Source organism: Eptesicus fuscus, chromosome 14, assembly GCF_027574615.1.
Source record: "Eptesicus fuscus isolate TK198812 chromosome 14, DD_ASM_mEF_20220401, whole genome shotgun sequence".
Taxonomy (NCBI): domain Eukaryota; kingdom Metazoa; phylum Chordata; class Mammalia; order Chiroptera; family Vespertilionidae; genus Eptesicus; species Eptesicus fuscus.
Genome location: NC_072486.1, coordinates 3,269,498 through 3,285,285, shown reverse-complemented (window position 1 = coordinate 3,285,285; position 15,788 = coordinate 3,269,498). Strand labels below are relative to the sequence as shown.

The following is a 15,788-nucleotide window of genomic DNA, read 5'->3' as shown; positions in this document are numbered from 1 at the left end:
TCAGGCTTCCCCTGGGCTTTAAGGGGCCTGCGCACTCTGGCCCCGAGTGTGGAGGCTGCGGGGGTGGGGGTGTCGCACGCTGCCGTCCTGCGGGTTCTGGAAGCAGACCCGCTGCCCCAGCAGAGAACTCCCCTTGCCCCTGCCCAGGCCGCTGGCTGTGGGCCTCCCCCGGGCTGCTCTCACTTTATGTGTGGGCCACAGGCGCGCTCGCTGATTCGGGCCTCCCGGGAGCCCAGGAGAGACTGGCAAAGGCCCCAGAGGGCCGTGTTCGAACAGGGATCCTCGACCCCCTTTAAGCACAGAGCGTGTTGCCTGAGGAGCTCTCACGGCGAGCCCCTTGCCCTGAGTAAAGTCTCCTGTCACCGCACCCACAGCGGCGTCCTCTTGGTGTGGAACTGGCACCGACGGCCATCACTTGACACTGTCGACTCTAGAGCCAACATTCCACCTCCTGTCTCCCCCGAAGGGGCCCGCACTCTCCTGGTCCCGTCCCCGCGTGGGACTGCCGCTGCCAGTGTACGCCTTGTTAGACCCCCGGGAAGATGGGCCGCGGCTGCCTCCCCTCGTCCTCCCCCTCCTCCCCTCGTCCTCCCCCTCCTCATCAGACATGCAGGTCTGGGCGGTGCTCTGCCTTTATATCAGCCTGTGTGCTTCTAACTCTGCTCCTGAGGTAGAAGAATTCAAACCTGGACCGTCTTGCCCGGCCGGCGTGGCTCAGTGGTTGAGAGTCGACCTATTGACCAGGAGGTCACGGTTCGATTCCCGGTCAGGGCTCAGTCCCCAATGTGGGGCATGCAGGAGGCAGCCGGTCAGTGATTGTCGTCACTGCTGTTTCTCTCTCTCTCTCCGTGTCCTTTCCTCTGTGAAATCAATAAATAGATAGTTTTTTAATATTTTTTAAAACTTCACCATCTTTCCAAAGGCCAAGTTTGCCGCACATCAGACACATACAGAACTTTTTTGGAGCTTTTTTTCTCGTTATGGAGACATTGGCTGACTTCTCATCCCATTATTATCATGACGTCTGTTATTTTGATGTGTTAAGATAGACACCCAACTTTCCATTGATTGGAAAATGTGTACATTTTTAATTCATATAAATTAAGTATGATTTCAGAAAAACTTCATTATCACATAAAATAACTGATTTTTAACTTTCCCATATGGCTATTTATTGAATTTGGGGATAGTCAAGTTTAATCATTTCCATGCCTTTACAGAGTAATTTCACTTTATTAAATTTTATACTTCTACAATATTCTGCTGCCTTTCTATTTATAAATTGTCTAGCAGTGTTCAGTCAACATTCGCTTTGTGGCTTTGGGATAATTAAATGTTATATAAAATCCTGTCACTCTAAAGAAAGGGCCGTAGTGAGTCTCCTCACCACCTCTTTGCTTTGCCTGCGCAGGTACGTCCTGTACTGGAGGAGGAGGTTCAGGGAGCAGCCCGTCACCGACTTCTGCAGCGTGATCCGCATCAACTCCGCCGCTCCGCTGGGTCAGTGCGCGTCGGGGCTGCCGCCTTTCCCGGGACCCAGAATTCACAGGGGGAGTCCCACTTCCTCCAATCAGAATTCTCTCACTTCCCCGAGAGCCAACATTTAACTGCTGTCTTATTGTTGCCTAACTTCAATAAAGCTAAGAGACCAATACTCCAGAGGAGACTTCTTAATAGACACACACATAGAGATAGAGATAGAGATAGAGATAGAGATATAAATATAGATATAGATATATAGATGGATATAGACATAGATATGGATATAGGTAATGGTTATGGATATAGATATAGATTAGATATGGGTATGGATATGAATATAGTTATAGATATGGATAGAGGTAATGGATATAGATATGGATATAGATTAGATATAGATATGACTGTATAAGGATATAGATATAAATTAGAGATAAGGATAGAGATGGAAGTAGATATAGAGTAAATAGGGATATAGGTATGGGTATGCATATCGACATGGAGGATATAGGAATGGATATGGGTATGGATATAGATTAGATATGGATCTAGAGTAGATGTGGATAACGATATGGATATAGTCATGCACATTTTAAGGAGTAAGGCCTGGGGAAAATGGTAAACGTTGTCTCCCTGACCTCTCACCCCACAGAAGAGCAGGACAGCTACTTCCTGCTGTGTGACGTGCTGCCGGAGGACCGGGTGCTGCGGGAGGAGCTGCAGGCGCAGAGACTGGTAAGGCCTGTGCGAGGGAGGCGCCGTGCTGGGAGCACACCCGTCACTGTGCTGCTGTTCTCTCGTTGTTGCTGGTGTTACTTTTATTCTGGAAACTTTCAAACGTACACAAAAGAGGAGGCGCTACATCCAGACCTTAGAACAGTAAAGCGTGCCCGTGACTGAAGATTAAAGCCTTCCCTGCTAAAAATGCAGGGGAACTTGGGGCTCTGCTTTCTTCCTGGATTACCTCTAAAATAGCAGCAAAGCTTCCACATTTAGGTGTAATTTTAACCGCCTGACACATGCTGGGGGTCAGCCGTCGCGGAAAAATGCCGTCGGCTGACATGGAGTGGAACTGAACGCTCCCCCTCACTGGAATGGCTCTGCCCGGCCCCGCTTTGATCCTGGCCAGAGGCCTGTGCTTGATGCCCACAGTGGCCTTTCTCCTTTCCAGCCTGAGCCGCGGAGAGCTAATTTTAATACCTCAGCAGCTGTCGTCTTTAAAGAGGTAACAGTGTGTACGCGTGTTAAGTTTTCATTTTCAGAAGTCCAGCAGAAAGCCATGTCTAAGTTACTCTGTCTAACAGTGTGGCTTTTCATTGCTGTTTGTGGTTGCGCTCGATTATTACTTGGATGGACCCGTCCTTCCTTCAGGGGCCACTTCTTCGTGCCCCTGGGACCTCTGGACTCGGCCAGATGTGTTAGGAGGGGCCTGGGGTTCACTGTTTCTGCTAAACCCTCAGGGGGCGCGGAGGAACCTAACCCCAGCGGCCTATCACGTGACCTGAGAAAGCCCTGAGGCGCGTGGTACCTTGTGACCGTCCCAAATGCTGACTCTCGTAAGGAAGGTGGTGCTGTTGGGTGTTGGTTTATAGGCAAGAAAAAGACGCGTTTCTGTAGCAGCAAACCCGTGCAGGAGCAGGGCCTGCGTTTGTCTTCTCCTCCTGTTCTCACGGCCTAACGTCTGCAAAGCAGGGATCAGTTTGCTGTCAGCTTTTACGATTTTGTCTGCTTATACTTATTCTTAATTTCCATTAGTTTTCTCACTCTTGCCCACGGTGGCCTTGAGAATGGCCAAGTGGTCATAATCCGGGTACCCACAGGGTCTCTGTAAGAACTCAAACCCCACTGCTTCCTCCCTGTGTCACTCAGTACAGACCCTCCTACTACCAACCCACTGCTTCCGCCCTGTCACTCAGCACTGACCCTATCGCCCCTCCTACTACCAACCCCACTGCTTCCGCCCTGTGTCACTCAGTACTGACCCTATCGCCCCTCCTACTACCAACCCCACTGCTTCCGCCCTGTGTCACTCAGTACTGACCCTATCGCCCCTCCTACTACCAACCCCACTGCTTCTGCCCTGTCACTCAGCACTGACCCTATCGCCCCTCCTACTACCAACCCCACTGCTTCCGCCCTGTGTCACTCAGCACTGACCCTATCGCCCCTCCTACTACCAACCCCACTGCTTCCGCCCTGTGTCACTCAGCACTGACCCTATCGCCCCTCCTACTACCAACCCCACTCCTTCCGCCCTGTGTCACTCAGCACCCAGAGTCTTCACTGAACATCTACAGATAGACTCGTGTCCCTAGAAGTAGCTGCATCCATTAATTGTAAATGACAATTAAAATTCTGACCCCTCTTCCCACCTGGGGGTTTTCCCCACATCCAGCGGTTCCCCAACATCATGAGGTGTCCTCCATTCAACTCACTTTGGACACTGTCTTCCCAAGAGCATGAGGCTAAGGGCTCAGCCCCACAGGACGGCCCCCACTTCAGATGCCAACCACAAGCCCAGGCCCCCCTGCTCTGACCCACCGGCTGCAGAGCTGAGGTGCTCCTAGGGTTCAGGGAACCTGCTGGAGCGGCTGGCAGAGCCCAGGAAGCCTGTCTGCTGGCGGGTTACGGGTGTGTCGCACAGATGGGAGGGAGGGACTGAGCTCAGCCGGTGGGAGCGTCGGGGAAGGCCCGTGCAGGGGCCTCTGTCCCTGTGGGTCCGGCCGGGGGACAGCACGAGGACCCATTGTGGTCCGTCAGCCCAGGAGCTCCGACCCTGCCCTGGTCGGTGTGGAGGCTCAGGCCTGCGGGACCAAACCATCGGCCGCGGGTGATGGAACTCGGCCTCCAGCCGCTCTCCCTGCAGGGAGGTGGGTGGGGTTGGGCCCGAAAGTTCCGACCCTCAGATCACGTTGACTCCGTGTCACAGTCCCTAGGTGCCCCCAGAGTCACTTCAGTGCACAGCAGGGGACACCGTGCAGCCTCCACCTTAGGAAATGCCAGGGATCTCAGGAGCCGTGTGCCAGGACAGACAAGACCAAACAGCCGCTTCTCACTACAAGTCACATCACACCTGTCCCCAGCCTCAGTCCCACAGGTGGCAGAGGTGATGGAAGGGAGCCTCATGGCGGCCTAAAAGCAGCATGCACAGAACTGCAGGCGGCTCGCACGTAGTCGCTGAATTCCTGCCCAACCAGGTGATCGCCCGAGAAGTTCCAGGCGGGCGTGTCGCAAAGCGGGCGGGCTAAAGCAGAAGGGCGACTCCTACGTGTGCTTCTCTCGGCGACGGAGACGGTGGTAGAATGACCTTAGCGCTTGTGAAGACGGAGACCAGGCACGCATCACACTTCGGACAGCCTCTGCCCGTGGAAAGCGCTCAGCAGGTGTTGTTGATCACACAGCTAACAGTGATACCGCATCTCAGCAGTGCGCAGGCCGGGGGAGCGGGGAGCTGTGGAAGAGGGAGGGAGGATGCATATAGACCTGAACTGACAAGAGAAAAATCCTGGTGTCCTAAATTACATTACAGTGGCGGAGAGTGAGGGGAAGAGGCGGGAGTGGTCAGCCAGGTAGCAGCTGTGGGCCAGCTAACAAGGCGTTCCCGTTCCTTAAAGTCTGTCCGAGCCGGGACTCTACCTCCACCTCCCGCAGCTGAGCCCCTGCGGGACTCTCAGGACTGTCGCCGGTGACCAGTCCAAACAGTGAAGCGCTCTCCCGTGTACATTGTGCACCTGCCCGGGAACGTGCCCCGCGTCCGGCCTGTGAACCCGCGTGCGGCGTGTGACAGACTCTAGTGAGCGTTGTTGACTCTGTGGTTGGAGACGGCAGCCTTGGTTTCACGCCCCGAGGCAGAGCAAGCGGTCCCCGGGGGATCTGTCGTTCCTACGTCAGTTTCTGCTTTCCTCGGTACAAGTACTTACTGACGTGTTCTAGTTGCTTTTTCCTGAATTGGCTGGTTTCTGTCATTGCCCACCTGACGCACACTGTTGTTCCTGCTCCCGTGTCCGTCCCCCGCGCCGGTGCCGAGAGCCACCTGCGCTGTCTGCGGTTTCATTGGCGTTGCCCTGCCTCAGCGCCTGCGTCAGGATGGACGAGCGGGCCCTCTGCTGCCCAGCTGCCATTTTAAACCCGTTAGACAAGCGCACAGCCTGGTACGACGACCCTCCGCCTACTCCACAGGCTGGCCCTGTGTTCTCACAACGGTGGCTTTTACCCAGCCTGCTTTGCAGTGACAGTTGATCTGGTTTCATCAGCTGCCTGGAGAAGTTGAAACGCCTAACATCTGAGGCACTCTTCGACCTCCTGTGAGTCCATGAGTGAAGTCTAGCGTGCACCAGCATGGCTTGCCACCATGAAGCCCTCGCCTCCCCGGTCTAAAACGGCGGTTTTCTGTGCTCTGTGTGCCCTGAGTGGCGCGAGGTCCGTCCTGCAGGTCGGAGCTCCGGCATCTTCCACGGCTGTGACTTCTGGGCTCTCCTGGGGCCTGCTCTGCCGGCTCGAGTCCAGCCTGAACACGTCCAGCTCAGGATCTGCACAAACATCCAAGCATCCGGTGGCTTCCTTGAGCTCCTCTGCAGCTCCCTCCTTTCTGGTACCTTGTCCCACAGATTCCACTCACTTGAATATCTTTTTTTTTAATGTGTATTTTTTTTATTGGTTTCAGAGAGGAAGGGAGGGGGGTAGAGAGACCAAACAGACACTTCTCACTACAAATCACTCCCCACTGGGGATCAGGCCCACAGCCAGGCATGTGTCCTGACAGGGAATTCAACCATGACCTCCTGGTTCATAGGTTGACGCTCAACCACTGAGCCACGTCAGCCAGTCTCACTTGAGTATCTTGAACTCCTGTCTCTTTTCTCTCTACCCGGGAGGCAGCTGTAGTTCGATTGGGTTTAATTTCTCTGTGTTGCAATTTGGAAAACACACCCAACAGAGAACGGCGATGTATTATCTTGTCTCTCTGAAGGGTCCCAGCCCTGTGCTGTCTGTTACCCGATGTGAGAAAACAGTCAGCTCTCTGAGGCAGCCTGTGCGGTTCACAGGGGAGTGTGATGTCCTTCCTCCCGTTACGCCTGGGAGCCGGAGAGCAGGAATCTCTCTCTATTACGGTCGCTTCTAGATTTTTTTCTTCAGTGGATTACTGTTTGGGATGTTTGGTGAGACATTTCCAGAAAGGCCACATGGGCCGGGATAAGCCGCTAGACCCTCGCTCGTGTTTAAGCTGTTCCATAAATACTGACGGCATCAGCAGTAACTTCACGAAGCTCCTATTTTGAGCCCCGTGCAATGAGAGACGCTGGAGAGTAGATGCCAGTGTAATACAAGAGCAGTATAGAGACTTTTATAACTTCAAAGACTTTTCCTATCCTTTCCACAGAGAAAGCAGGCGACCGCTCCAGAGGGAGGGTGGGGGTGAGCAGAGGATTGCTGTTGCCTGGGTAACAATTACATCCCACATTTAATAACCCAGGCACAAATGAACCCTGTCCATCAATTGCCCAACTTCAGGTGGCACCAAAGTGTATTTCAGATTATCTGAGTCAGAGAATAGCCAGGTAATTATGCGTGTAAACAATGTTTAGGGAAAGTCTTCCCAGCAGCCAAAGGGAGGATGGGCCGATGGAAAGACGGTGAGGTTGGGAGATGCTGGAGACGGCTCACGGTAACCCCACAGCGACTGGTCGGGAGGGGCCTCGGTGATGGCGCTGGGAACGGTGGAGAGAAGCAGCAGGAACGGTCGTGCAAGTGAACAGAACTTGGTTCCAAAGTAAACCGGACCACAGGAAGGAGCAGGTCAAAGATCCACCACGTGTTTGTCTCAGAGACGGTGAGGAGCAGAGCTGACTAGTGAGGAGGGAGAAGGGCGAGGTGGGGAAGGACAGTGAGGCGCCGTGGACTGAGTTCTGCACAGCCTTCAGTGGAGTGTCTGCAGGCGTTTGCCAGGGTGGGTTGGAATTTATTTTAAATATACTTTTATTGGTTCTTTTTTTTAATATATTTTAATTGATTTCAGGGAGGAAGGGAGAGGGAGAGAGAGAAATATCAATGATGAGAGAGAATCATGGATCAGCTGCCTCCTGCATGCCCCCTACTGGGGACCACGCCCATATCCCAGGCATGTGCCCTGACCAGGAATCAAACTGTGACCTCCTGGTTCATAGTTCAACGCTCAACCACTGCGCCCCAGGGGCCAGGCATGGAGTTGGAAGTTAAATGCAGGCGGAATGGAGAAATTTAAAATGCTGTCCGCGCCCCTCCACGCTGCGCCCTGTGCTTCCACCCGGTGCCCTCCCGTCCAGGCTGGCGGTGCGGCCCTCGCTCCCTGTGCGCTTCCAGGTCTCAGCGGGCATCTGCTTCTCTTTGCAGAAAGGAATCCTGGAGCAGCAGCAGCGGGAGCGAAATGACAACAGTTTCCATGGCATCTGTATGTTTTGCAATGAGGAATTCCTCGGAAACAGGTTTGCCATCATGCGTGTCTTTAAACGTGGCTGCTTCGTGTGAAAACTCATCAGAACATGGGTTCCCTCAGCACCCTTCCTACTGCCAGCAGAGATTTTAAAGGTGAACTGTAGTTGCTGTGAGAGTAGGGAAATGCCTTTCTTAATTGGCCGACAGGAAGACGGGGAGCCAGCGGCTGCAGACACACTGTCCCCGTTAACGTGCTATCACTCTGACGGTGAGCGTTGGGGTCTTACTTTGGAAGAAGAACCACTGGATCTCTGTGACCCTCCTCCCAGCTGGTCACTTGTGTCTCGGGCAGCTGTCTCTCCCGTCCCCGTGATGAACTGGAAAAGTCAAGCTGGTTAGTCACTAGTTTAAGGCCAGGACCCAGTTCACCTGCAGAGGGAATCTGACGGCGCTCACATACCTGGGAGCTTCTCCGTGGCCTGGTGTGTGTTTCGGTAACACCTGCATGTACTTCTGTTAGGCTGTTGCTCGTCATACACGCGCTCTTGCTGACCTGACCTGTTCCTGAGTGATTTGTACCGAATACAAACTGCTCCGCTTCCCTCCTAGATCTGTGCTTTTGAACCACATGGCCAGAGAGCATGCCTTCAACATCGGGCTGCCGGACAACATCGTGAACTGCGGTGAATTCCTGAGCACGTTGCAGAGGAAGCTGGACAAGTAAGTACTTCATGCAGCACAGCCCGCAGCCCTTAGTCCTGGACGCGTGTGACTGCTGAAAACCTAACTGAAGTAACCGCAGAAACGGACTCTTCATCTTTCACGGCGGAGGACCGCTGTTGGGTGCGACAGTCATCCTGTGCAGATCACGTTGTCTTGGATGGTTTTTCAGGGGAGATGGCACCTGTCCCCAGCACTGCGTTCCACCTCAGGTGTGTGCAGTGAGCTGTGGGGCGCACGCTCGCGTCCGGCCTGGGAAATGGGGCACCTGGGGTTGCGTTCCAGCTCCCGCGCGGCCTCCTCGGAGCGTTTCCCGAACCGCAGTCCTGACTGGATGTGTGATTTCTATACCTTTCACTGCACCCTGTCAGTGTAGCAGTAACTATACTGCACATGTGGTATGTCCTCAGCTTCATGTGAGCTGCAGAGGCTGTGCGTCCTCCCGCCTTCCCAGGGCACCCGACCGGGCCTCGCCGCTGCCCTTGGGGAGCGCAGCCACGCGTCATCATGGTGGTCGTTTGAAGAACAGGCCTCCGTTTGCGTGTGCAGCCGGGCAGGGTGATTAGTAAACACCTGAGTAATGTGGGGATTAGCTCTCTTTGTTTTGGTTGTAACTAAACAGCCAGCTCAGCAAACTCAGAAATACATACGCATCCCGCCAGCCAGGCCCATGGAACGGGGGTCGGCGAGGGGGCGCGTCCCGTTGGAAGGTGCTGCGTGGCCTAGAACAGTGGTCGGCAAACCGCGGCTCGTGAGCCACATGCAGCTCTTTGGCCCCTTGAGTGTGGCTCTTCCACAAAATACCACGTGCGGGCGCGCACGTACAGTGTGATTGAAACTTCGTGGCCCATGCGCAGAAGTCGGTTTTCAGCCTGGGCGAGTCTATTTTGAAGAAGTGTTGTTAGAACACTCAAGGGGCCAAAGAGCCACATGTGGCTCTCGAGCCGCAGTTTGCCGACCACTGGCCTAGAATGAACACGCATGACCGGGTAGTGAGCCAGCGGCTGCCCGCCTGGGGGCCTCTGACCGCCGGTGCCTGCAGCCTGCAGTGCCTGTACTGCGAGAGGACCTTCAGGGACAGGAGCCTGCTCAAGGACCACATGCGGAAGAAGCAGCACCGCAGGATCAACCCCCGGAACCGCGAGTACGACCAGTTCTACGTCATCAACTACTTGGTAAGTCCTCCTCCTCGCCCGCAACGCGGCTGCTCCCACAGACGGCCGCCTGCCGGGGCGTCCGAGACCGCCAGCAGCAGTGCCGAGGCGGATGTCCCCGGGCACGCCGAGCGGCCGCTGGCTTGGGAAGGGGGTGTGCAAAGCACAACAGAACCACTGATCTCGCCTGGAAAGGTGAGTGCCCAGGAAGCACTGGGTGTCCACGCTCTCCCCGCTTATAATGGGTCTCCTACCTGAGGCCAGAGCCTCGGTGCTCCAGTCAGAAGTAGGTGCTGGCCTCTGGCCGTGCTGGGCTGTGCTAGATAATTCTTTAAAACAAAACAGTCTCTTCACTCTTCCCTCCTTCCCCATTAAAAACCCTCCCCTTCCCCACCCCACCCCACCCCAAAATTATCTTTATTATTCTCTTCTGCCATTTATTTTTAATGGGAATTTTATCTTTTTAAATATTTTTTATTGATTTCAGAGAGGAAGGGAGAGGAGAGAGAGAAACATCCATGTTGAGAGAGAATCATTGTCTGGCTGCCTCCTGCACGCCTCACACTGGGGATGGAGCCCATAACCTGGGCATGTGCCCTGACTGGGAATCAAACCCTGACCTCCTGGTTCATAGGTCAATGCTTAACCACTGAGCCACACAATCCGAGCCCTATTTATAATGGGAATTTTAGAGAAACCAAGTCATTTCAGCCATTTCACTGGGCAAGAGGACTGTTACGTGTGTGGCTTTTAGGACGGACTCACGGGGTTACAAGGGAGAGGATTTTCCACCCTGAGAGCTCGCCTGCTCAGAAACCGAAAACCCTCAACGGGCCCCTGAGGTGACAGTTCCTCTGGGTTAGGAAAAAGGGTTCAGAGGGAGGCATGTTGTTAGGGGCATGGGGAATTTATGGGGGTTATGATTGACACAGTGACCACTGCCCCTGCCCAGTCTGCTGATTTGGGGGGTGAACATAACATTAGGAAAACCACTGCTTGTGTGAAGGGAGGGGACGAACTGCAGAAGGTGCTGTGTCTGACACTCCTAAGCACAGGACGTGGTTTCCTTTCACGGTGAATGATTGGCATGCGGCGCAGGCCTCAGAAGGCCTGTGGATGACAATCAGCCACTGTATCTGTGGACAGAGGAGCATGTCCTGAACTATGTTGCAGTGTCTGCTCTGGGGTGGAATTTCTGTGTGTTCTGCGTAACCCGTGTTGGAATACATTCCCCTGGAAGCAGGCTTAGCGTGTTTGAAGATGGACTGAGAGGAGCCGTGGTTTGCTACCGATGTTTTACCGCCGGCTCGAGGCGAAGGGTTAGGGTTAGGGTTAGGGTTAGGGCAGTCCCCACCCCTGCTCTCGAGAAATAGAAAGTGACTTGGAAGAAGGCTGTTGTTTAGACCAGACTGAGCCATGTAGGTAGGTGGCACAGGTGAGCGGTGGTGTTTTAGGAGGTGACGCAACCAGGGTGGGAGGAGCTGCGACAGCAGAGGGCCGTCTGGTTGGAGCACCTGAGCAGGAGGTGGGCCACGTGGAGCCTGGAGGCCATGGCGAGGATCGGGATTTCGTCCTCCATGTGCGCAACGCCCGGGAGGTTTTATACTGACGGGAAGGACGGGGGTTTATTATAGTGACGGGAAGGACGGGGGTTTATTATAGTGACGGGAACAAGGGAGGGTTTATACTAATGGGAAGGATGGGGGGTTTATTATAGTGACGGGAAGGACGGGGGGTTTATTATAGTGATGGGAAGGACGGGGGTTTATTATAGTGACGGGAAGGACGGGGGGTTTATTATAGTGACGGGAAGGACGGGGGTTTATTATAGTGACGGGAAGGACGGGGGTTTATTATAGTGACGGGAAGGACGGGGGTTTATTATAGTGACGGGAAGGACGGGGGTTTATCATAGTGACGGGAAGGACGGGGGTTTATTATAGTGACGGGAAGGACGGGGGTTTATTATAGTGACGGGAAGGAGGGGGGTTTATTATAGTGACGGGAAGGACGGGAGGGTTTATTATAGTGACGGGTAAGGGCCGTCCTGCCTGGGAAACGGACCGCAGGGGGGTCTAACGTGCGTCCACGGCTGAGAAACACTGACTTACTCGGGTCTAAGAGAAGAGACTTTGAGAGGGTCCTGCTGCTTCTCCAAAGAGAAAGGACATGGAAAGCGCTGGGGAGACACATCCTCCCTGTGTCAGAGCCGGTGTGATCCCCCGTGTGTGTGGGAACCACTGCGTGTGCGTTTGCTGCCGAGTCTGTCGGCTCTCCCCCCCTCTAACCCCTGTTCCTCCTACAAAGGAACTTGGAAAATCGTGGGAAGAGGTTCAGTCGGAAGACGACCGGGAGCTGCTGGAGCACCAGGAAGAGTGAGACTCGGGCCGCTGCTGATGGGTTGGTGTTTGGGGAGCGGGGCGGTTCTCTAGTTGGTCCAACACGCCACCTGGGACGACAGGAGAAAGGGGGGGCACCTTCTCTCAGCCAGGCAGACTTGCATGTGGTGTGGCAAGAGGGGGCTCAGCAGGACTCCCCCTAAAGCCACTGCAGCTGCTGGTGTCCCCCCTGAGCAGGTGTGCACGAGCGCTGTGACCCAATGCGCAGGCCGCACCCCAGGCCAAGTGTCCTCGGCGAGGTGCTGTCCGAGAGCCTGGCCAGCTCCTGGCCCCGGGGTGGGCGGGGTGTGGGCTTTGAGCTCCGGGCTGGGAGGTGACTGGCTCACCGTCACCTGCTCAGCCCAGTGGTGACACTGAGGACATGCGTGGCTGCCAACGGGAAGTCCGAGCTGCGGGCCCTCAGCCTGGAAGGGTCCCACCACCCCCATCCCCGTCCCGTCAGTGCCCTTTGGCCCGTGTCCCTCCCTCTCAGGGCTGAGCTTGATGTCCTGGTTTAGGAATGACCAGAGGTTGGCAGTATCTCAAAAACGAAATGCAAGGAGAGGAGGAAATGGTAAAAAAAAGCGGGGGGAGCGGGGTAATATGCTCTGTGAGTTCTCCATCTACCCACCTACCACCTGCCCCACTTCAGACCATCACTGTTTCCCGTATGAGGTGCAGTTTGCTGTTTCAAAGCACACCGTTTGTCATGTGGAAACCCACCCAGCAGGGCGCATGCACCTCGGTGTGTATGAGCACACCCCTCACGTGTCCTCCGCCGTGAAAGGCCGTGCGCTGGTCCCTAGGAAGTCGCTGCTCGGAGGAGCAGGTGCCAGAAGACGAGCCGCTCCGCTCTCGTGGCTTCCGGGGCTGCTCTGCACGTCAGAGGCTGCATCGGCGCCGTGACGTGTAGACAGTCTCCCCAAAACTGCGGAGCGGGAGAGACGGGCGGCTTCCGGGGGGCGGGGGAGGTACACCACGGGCCCTAACGAAGGGGCCTGTCTGCCTCTCTGCTGGGCGCAGGGACTGGTCGGACTGGGAGGAGCGCCCCGTCTCCGCCGTGTGTCTGTTCTGTGAAAAGCAAGCGGAAACGACGGAGCAGCTGTGCGCCCACATGGAGGTGAGACGGCTCATTTCATCCTTCCTGCTGCGCGGGGAGGCGACCACCCGGCCTCGCCAGGTTACGCCCTTCGTTCCTGGAACACCTGCCACTCCCGAGCGGAGCATGCGGGGAAGCGGAAGGCCGGCCACACCTCCTGCCCACGGCCCTCGTGCCCACGGCCCTGAGCGCATGGAGGGAGGGAGGGGTGGGGAGGGGACGGGGCCCAGGTGTGGTCTTGCAGCTCCTCAGGGAAAGGATTTGGAGAGAAGAGCAGAAATTCCCAGGGTGTGCACCTTCCTTATAAAGAAGCTCGAAGCGAGCGGCTCTGAGCCTGTTCCCACCCAGGACATGTTGGAGCGGACCCTCCTACACCCCTGGGAGGGGGGCAGCCAGGCCTCGGGACAGCACTGCGGCTGGACTCGGGGCTGAGGGCTGACTGCCCGGCCGTGCGATTCGGACATGCCCCTGCCCACCTGTGCCCACAGGGGCGACTCCACTGCCTGCCCCCCTCCTCACTGCACCCTGGTCAGAGACTGCTCAGCGCAGTAAGGACGGGGGTCCAGGAAGGCCACGGGCACACACAGATGCAGCAGAGGGCCGCTTCTCCGCACCGGCCGCCAGCAGTGTGCACTGGTCCCCGTGTGCACATGTAATTCACAGTGTCCGACACGTTAGAACTGGAAGCAGCTGTGTCCTGCCCCGTGTGGGGGTCCCCTCTGCAGCCTCCTTGACCGGAGCCGCAGTGTCCTGCCTGGGGGCCCCTGAATGACGAGGGGTGAGGTGGTCTTTACTCTGTGCGCTTGTACGTTCAACCGTTTGCCCAGATGGACATGACGGATGGACTAGGATAAAATGAGCCTCTGCACCGTACGGCGCTTTAGACGTGACTTACGGGAAGGTGTGCACAACAAACGGGCGGCTTGTCAGCGACAGCATAAACGGAAAAGCAGAGTGCGAAACCCCCTCTGCGTGGAGCAAGAGCCCGGTCCACAGCTCTCGTCCCGACGAGGGCGCGAGGCCACGTCTCCCTGGAGGGGACCGTCCCCTTGCACACTGCGTCCCACGGAGTGAACTGTGGAGACTGCAGGGACAGGCGGGGGATGGGGTTCACCTGGTTGGCGGGCTTGTGTGGAGTCGGGGAGTAGCTAGATGTCAGGATATCAGACGCCGGGGACGATGAGCTGAGACGGGGCCTCAGTGTCAGGCTCCTGTGAAGGGGCTGGAAGATCGAGTACCTGCCTGCTCACAGCTCTGCCCATCCCTCTTCCAGGAGGCGCACGGATTTGACCTCCTCAAGACAAAGGCAGAGCTCGGTGAGTCGGACTCAGTGCTGCGCCCCTACTGGCCGTGCCGTGGTCGTGAGGGAGGGGCACGGCCACCTCGTCCCCGCAGACGGTCCCCGCCGCTGCCGGAACTCGTGTTCACAGTGGGGTTTGGCCTCAGGTGGTCCCCTCCCCTTGCCCGCGCATGTGGCGGCTTCTCATGGAACCCAGGTTCGTGGTCACTGTCCGCCAGAGGCCAGCAGAGGTCCCCGTCCAGCTGCCGGCCTGCTGGGCACCCGGGGCCTCGGGCGAACGGGGCAGGGCGTGGGCAGAGTACACAAGGCCCCTCGTGCTGCTGGGGTGCAGCTGGACTCGCCATCATAGAAGCGCCCCGTGCCTGGTTCTCAGGGTCACGGTGACAGAAAGATTCAGGCATTGAACACAAAGTAGGGCTTGCTGATGGCTCCAGACCATGAGAAGCTCACCTCGCACACAGCAGCCTCCCTCCCGCCTCCGGGTGTGACTGTGCTTTGGTGCTTCTGTAGACGTGTGTGTGTGTGTGTGTGTGTGTGTGTGTGTGTGTGTGTGTGTGTTATAGACATGTGCCAGTGTTAGATACATGTGTGTGTTAGACATGTGCCAGTGTTATAGGCACATGTGTTAGACGTGCGTGTTATAGACACATACCTGTGTTATAGACGTGCGTGTGTTGTAGACACGTGTGTGTTGTAGACGTGCGTGTGTTGTAGTCACGTGTGTGTGTTATAGACACGTGTGTGTGTTAGACGTGCCTGTATTAACAGTAGATAAACATGCATAGTGACTCTGCACTTCCCTCCCTCAGGACTGAATTTCTATGAGCAAGTGAAGCTGGTCAACTTCATCCGACGGCAGGTTCACCAGGGCCGGTGCTACGGCTGCTGTGCCAGGTTCCCATCCAGGGCCGACCTGGGGGCCCACCTGGCGGAGGCCAACCACGCGGCCCTGCTCCCCGACAGGAGGACCTGGGACCAGCCCGAGTGAGTAGCTGCAGTTGGGTGGCCTGAGAGCCTGTGGGGTTCTGGCTGTGTGGGGGTCCCTCTAGTCCCAGGGAATGTCCCATCAAGTCCCCCCCAGAACTCTAGCCAGGAAGCTCTAGGACAGGTTTTCCTCTAAAACAAACGGCTTTGGTTTTTCCACAAATCCCAGGTGTGTGGCTTGACCACCGGGTGCCATGTTCCTGTAATTCTCATTCTGAGGTGCCCAGAGCTGACCACAAGGTGTGTCCACACAAGGACACAGC

The 15,788-nt window shown here is 56.0% G+C and overlaps 1 protein-coding gene across 4 annotated transcripts in view; it reads left to right on the top strand.

Moving 5' to 3' along the window:
* The window catches only part of ZNF277 (zinc finger protein 277), a 40,681-nt gene that overhangs the window by 23,672 nt on the left and 1,221 nt on the right, over positions 1–15,788 (top strand). For 2 of the 4 annotated variants that reach the window (XM_054726239.1, XM_054726240.1), the window contains exons 3-11: positions 1,412–1,500; positions 2,132–2,214; positions 7,849–7,940; positions 8,500–8,610; positions 9,653–9,785; positions 12,072–12,139; positions 13,166–13,262; positions 14,515–14,557; positions 15,351–15,525. In XM_054726239.1, the coding sequence (XP_054582214.1) occupies positions 1,412–1,500; positions 2,132–2,214; positions 7,849–7,940; positions 8,500–8,610; positions 9,653–9,785; positions 12,072–12,139; positions 13,166–13,262; positions 14,515–14,557; positions 15,351–15,525 (891 nt within the window). Of the gene's footprint in view, positions 1–1,411; positions 1,501–2,131; positions 2,215–5,750; positions 6,071–7,848; positions 7,941–8,499; positions 8,611–9,652; positions 9,786–12,071; positions 12,165–13,165; positions 13,263–14,514; positions 14,558–15,350; positions 15,526–15,788 lie in introns of those variants that run through there. The other 2 variants (XM_054726241.1, XM_054726242.1) reach the window with 2 other exon arrangements.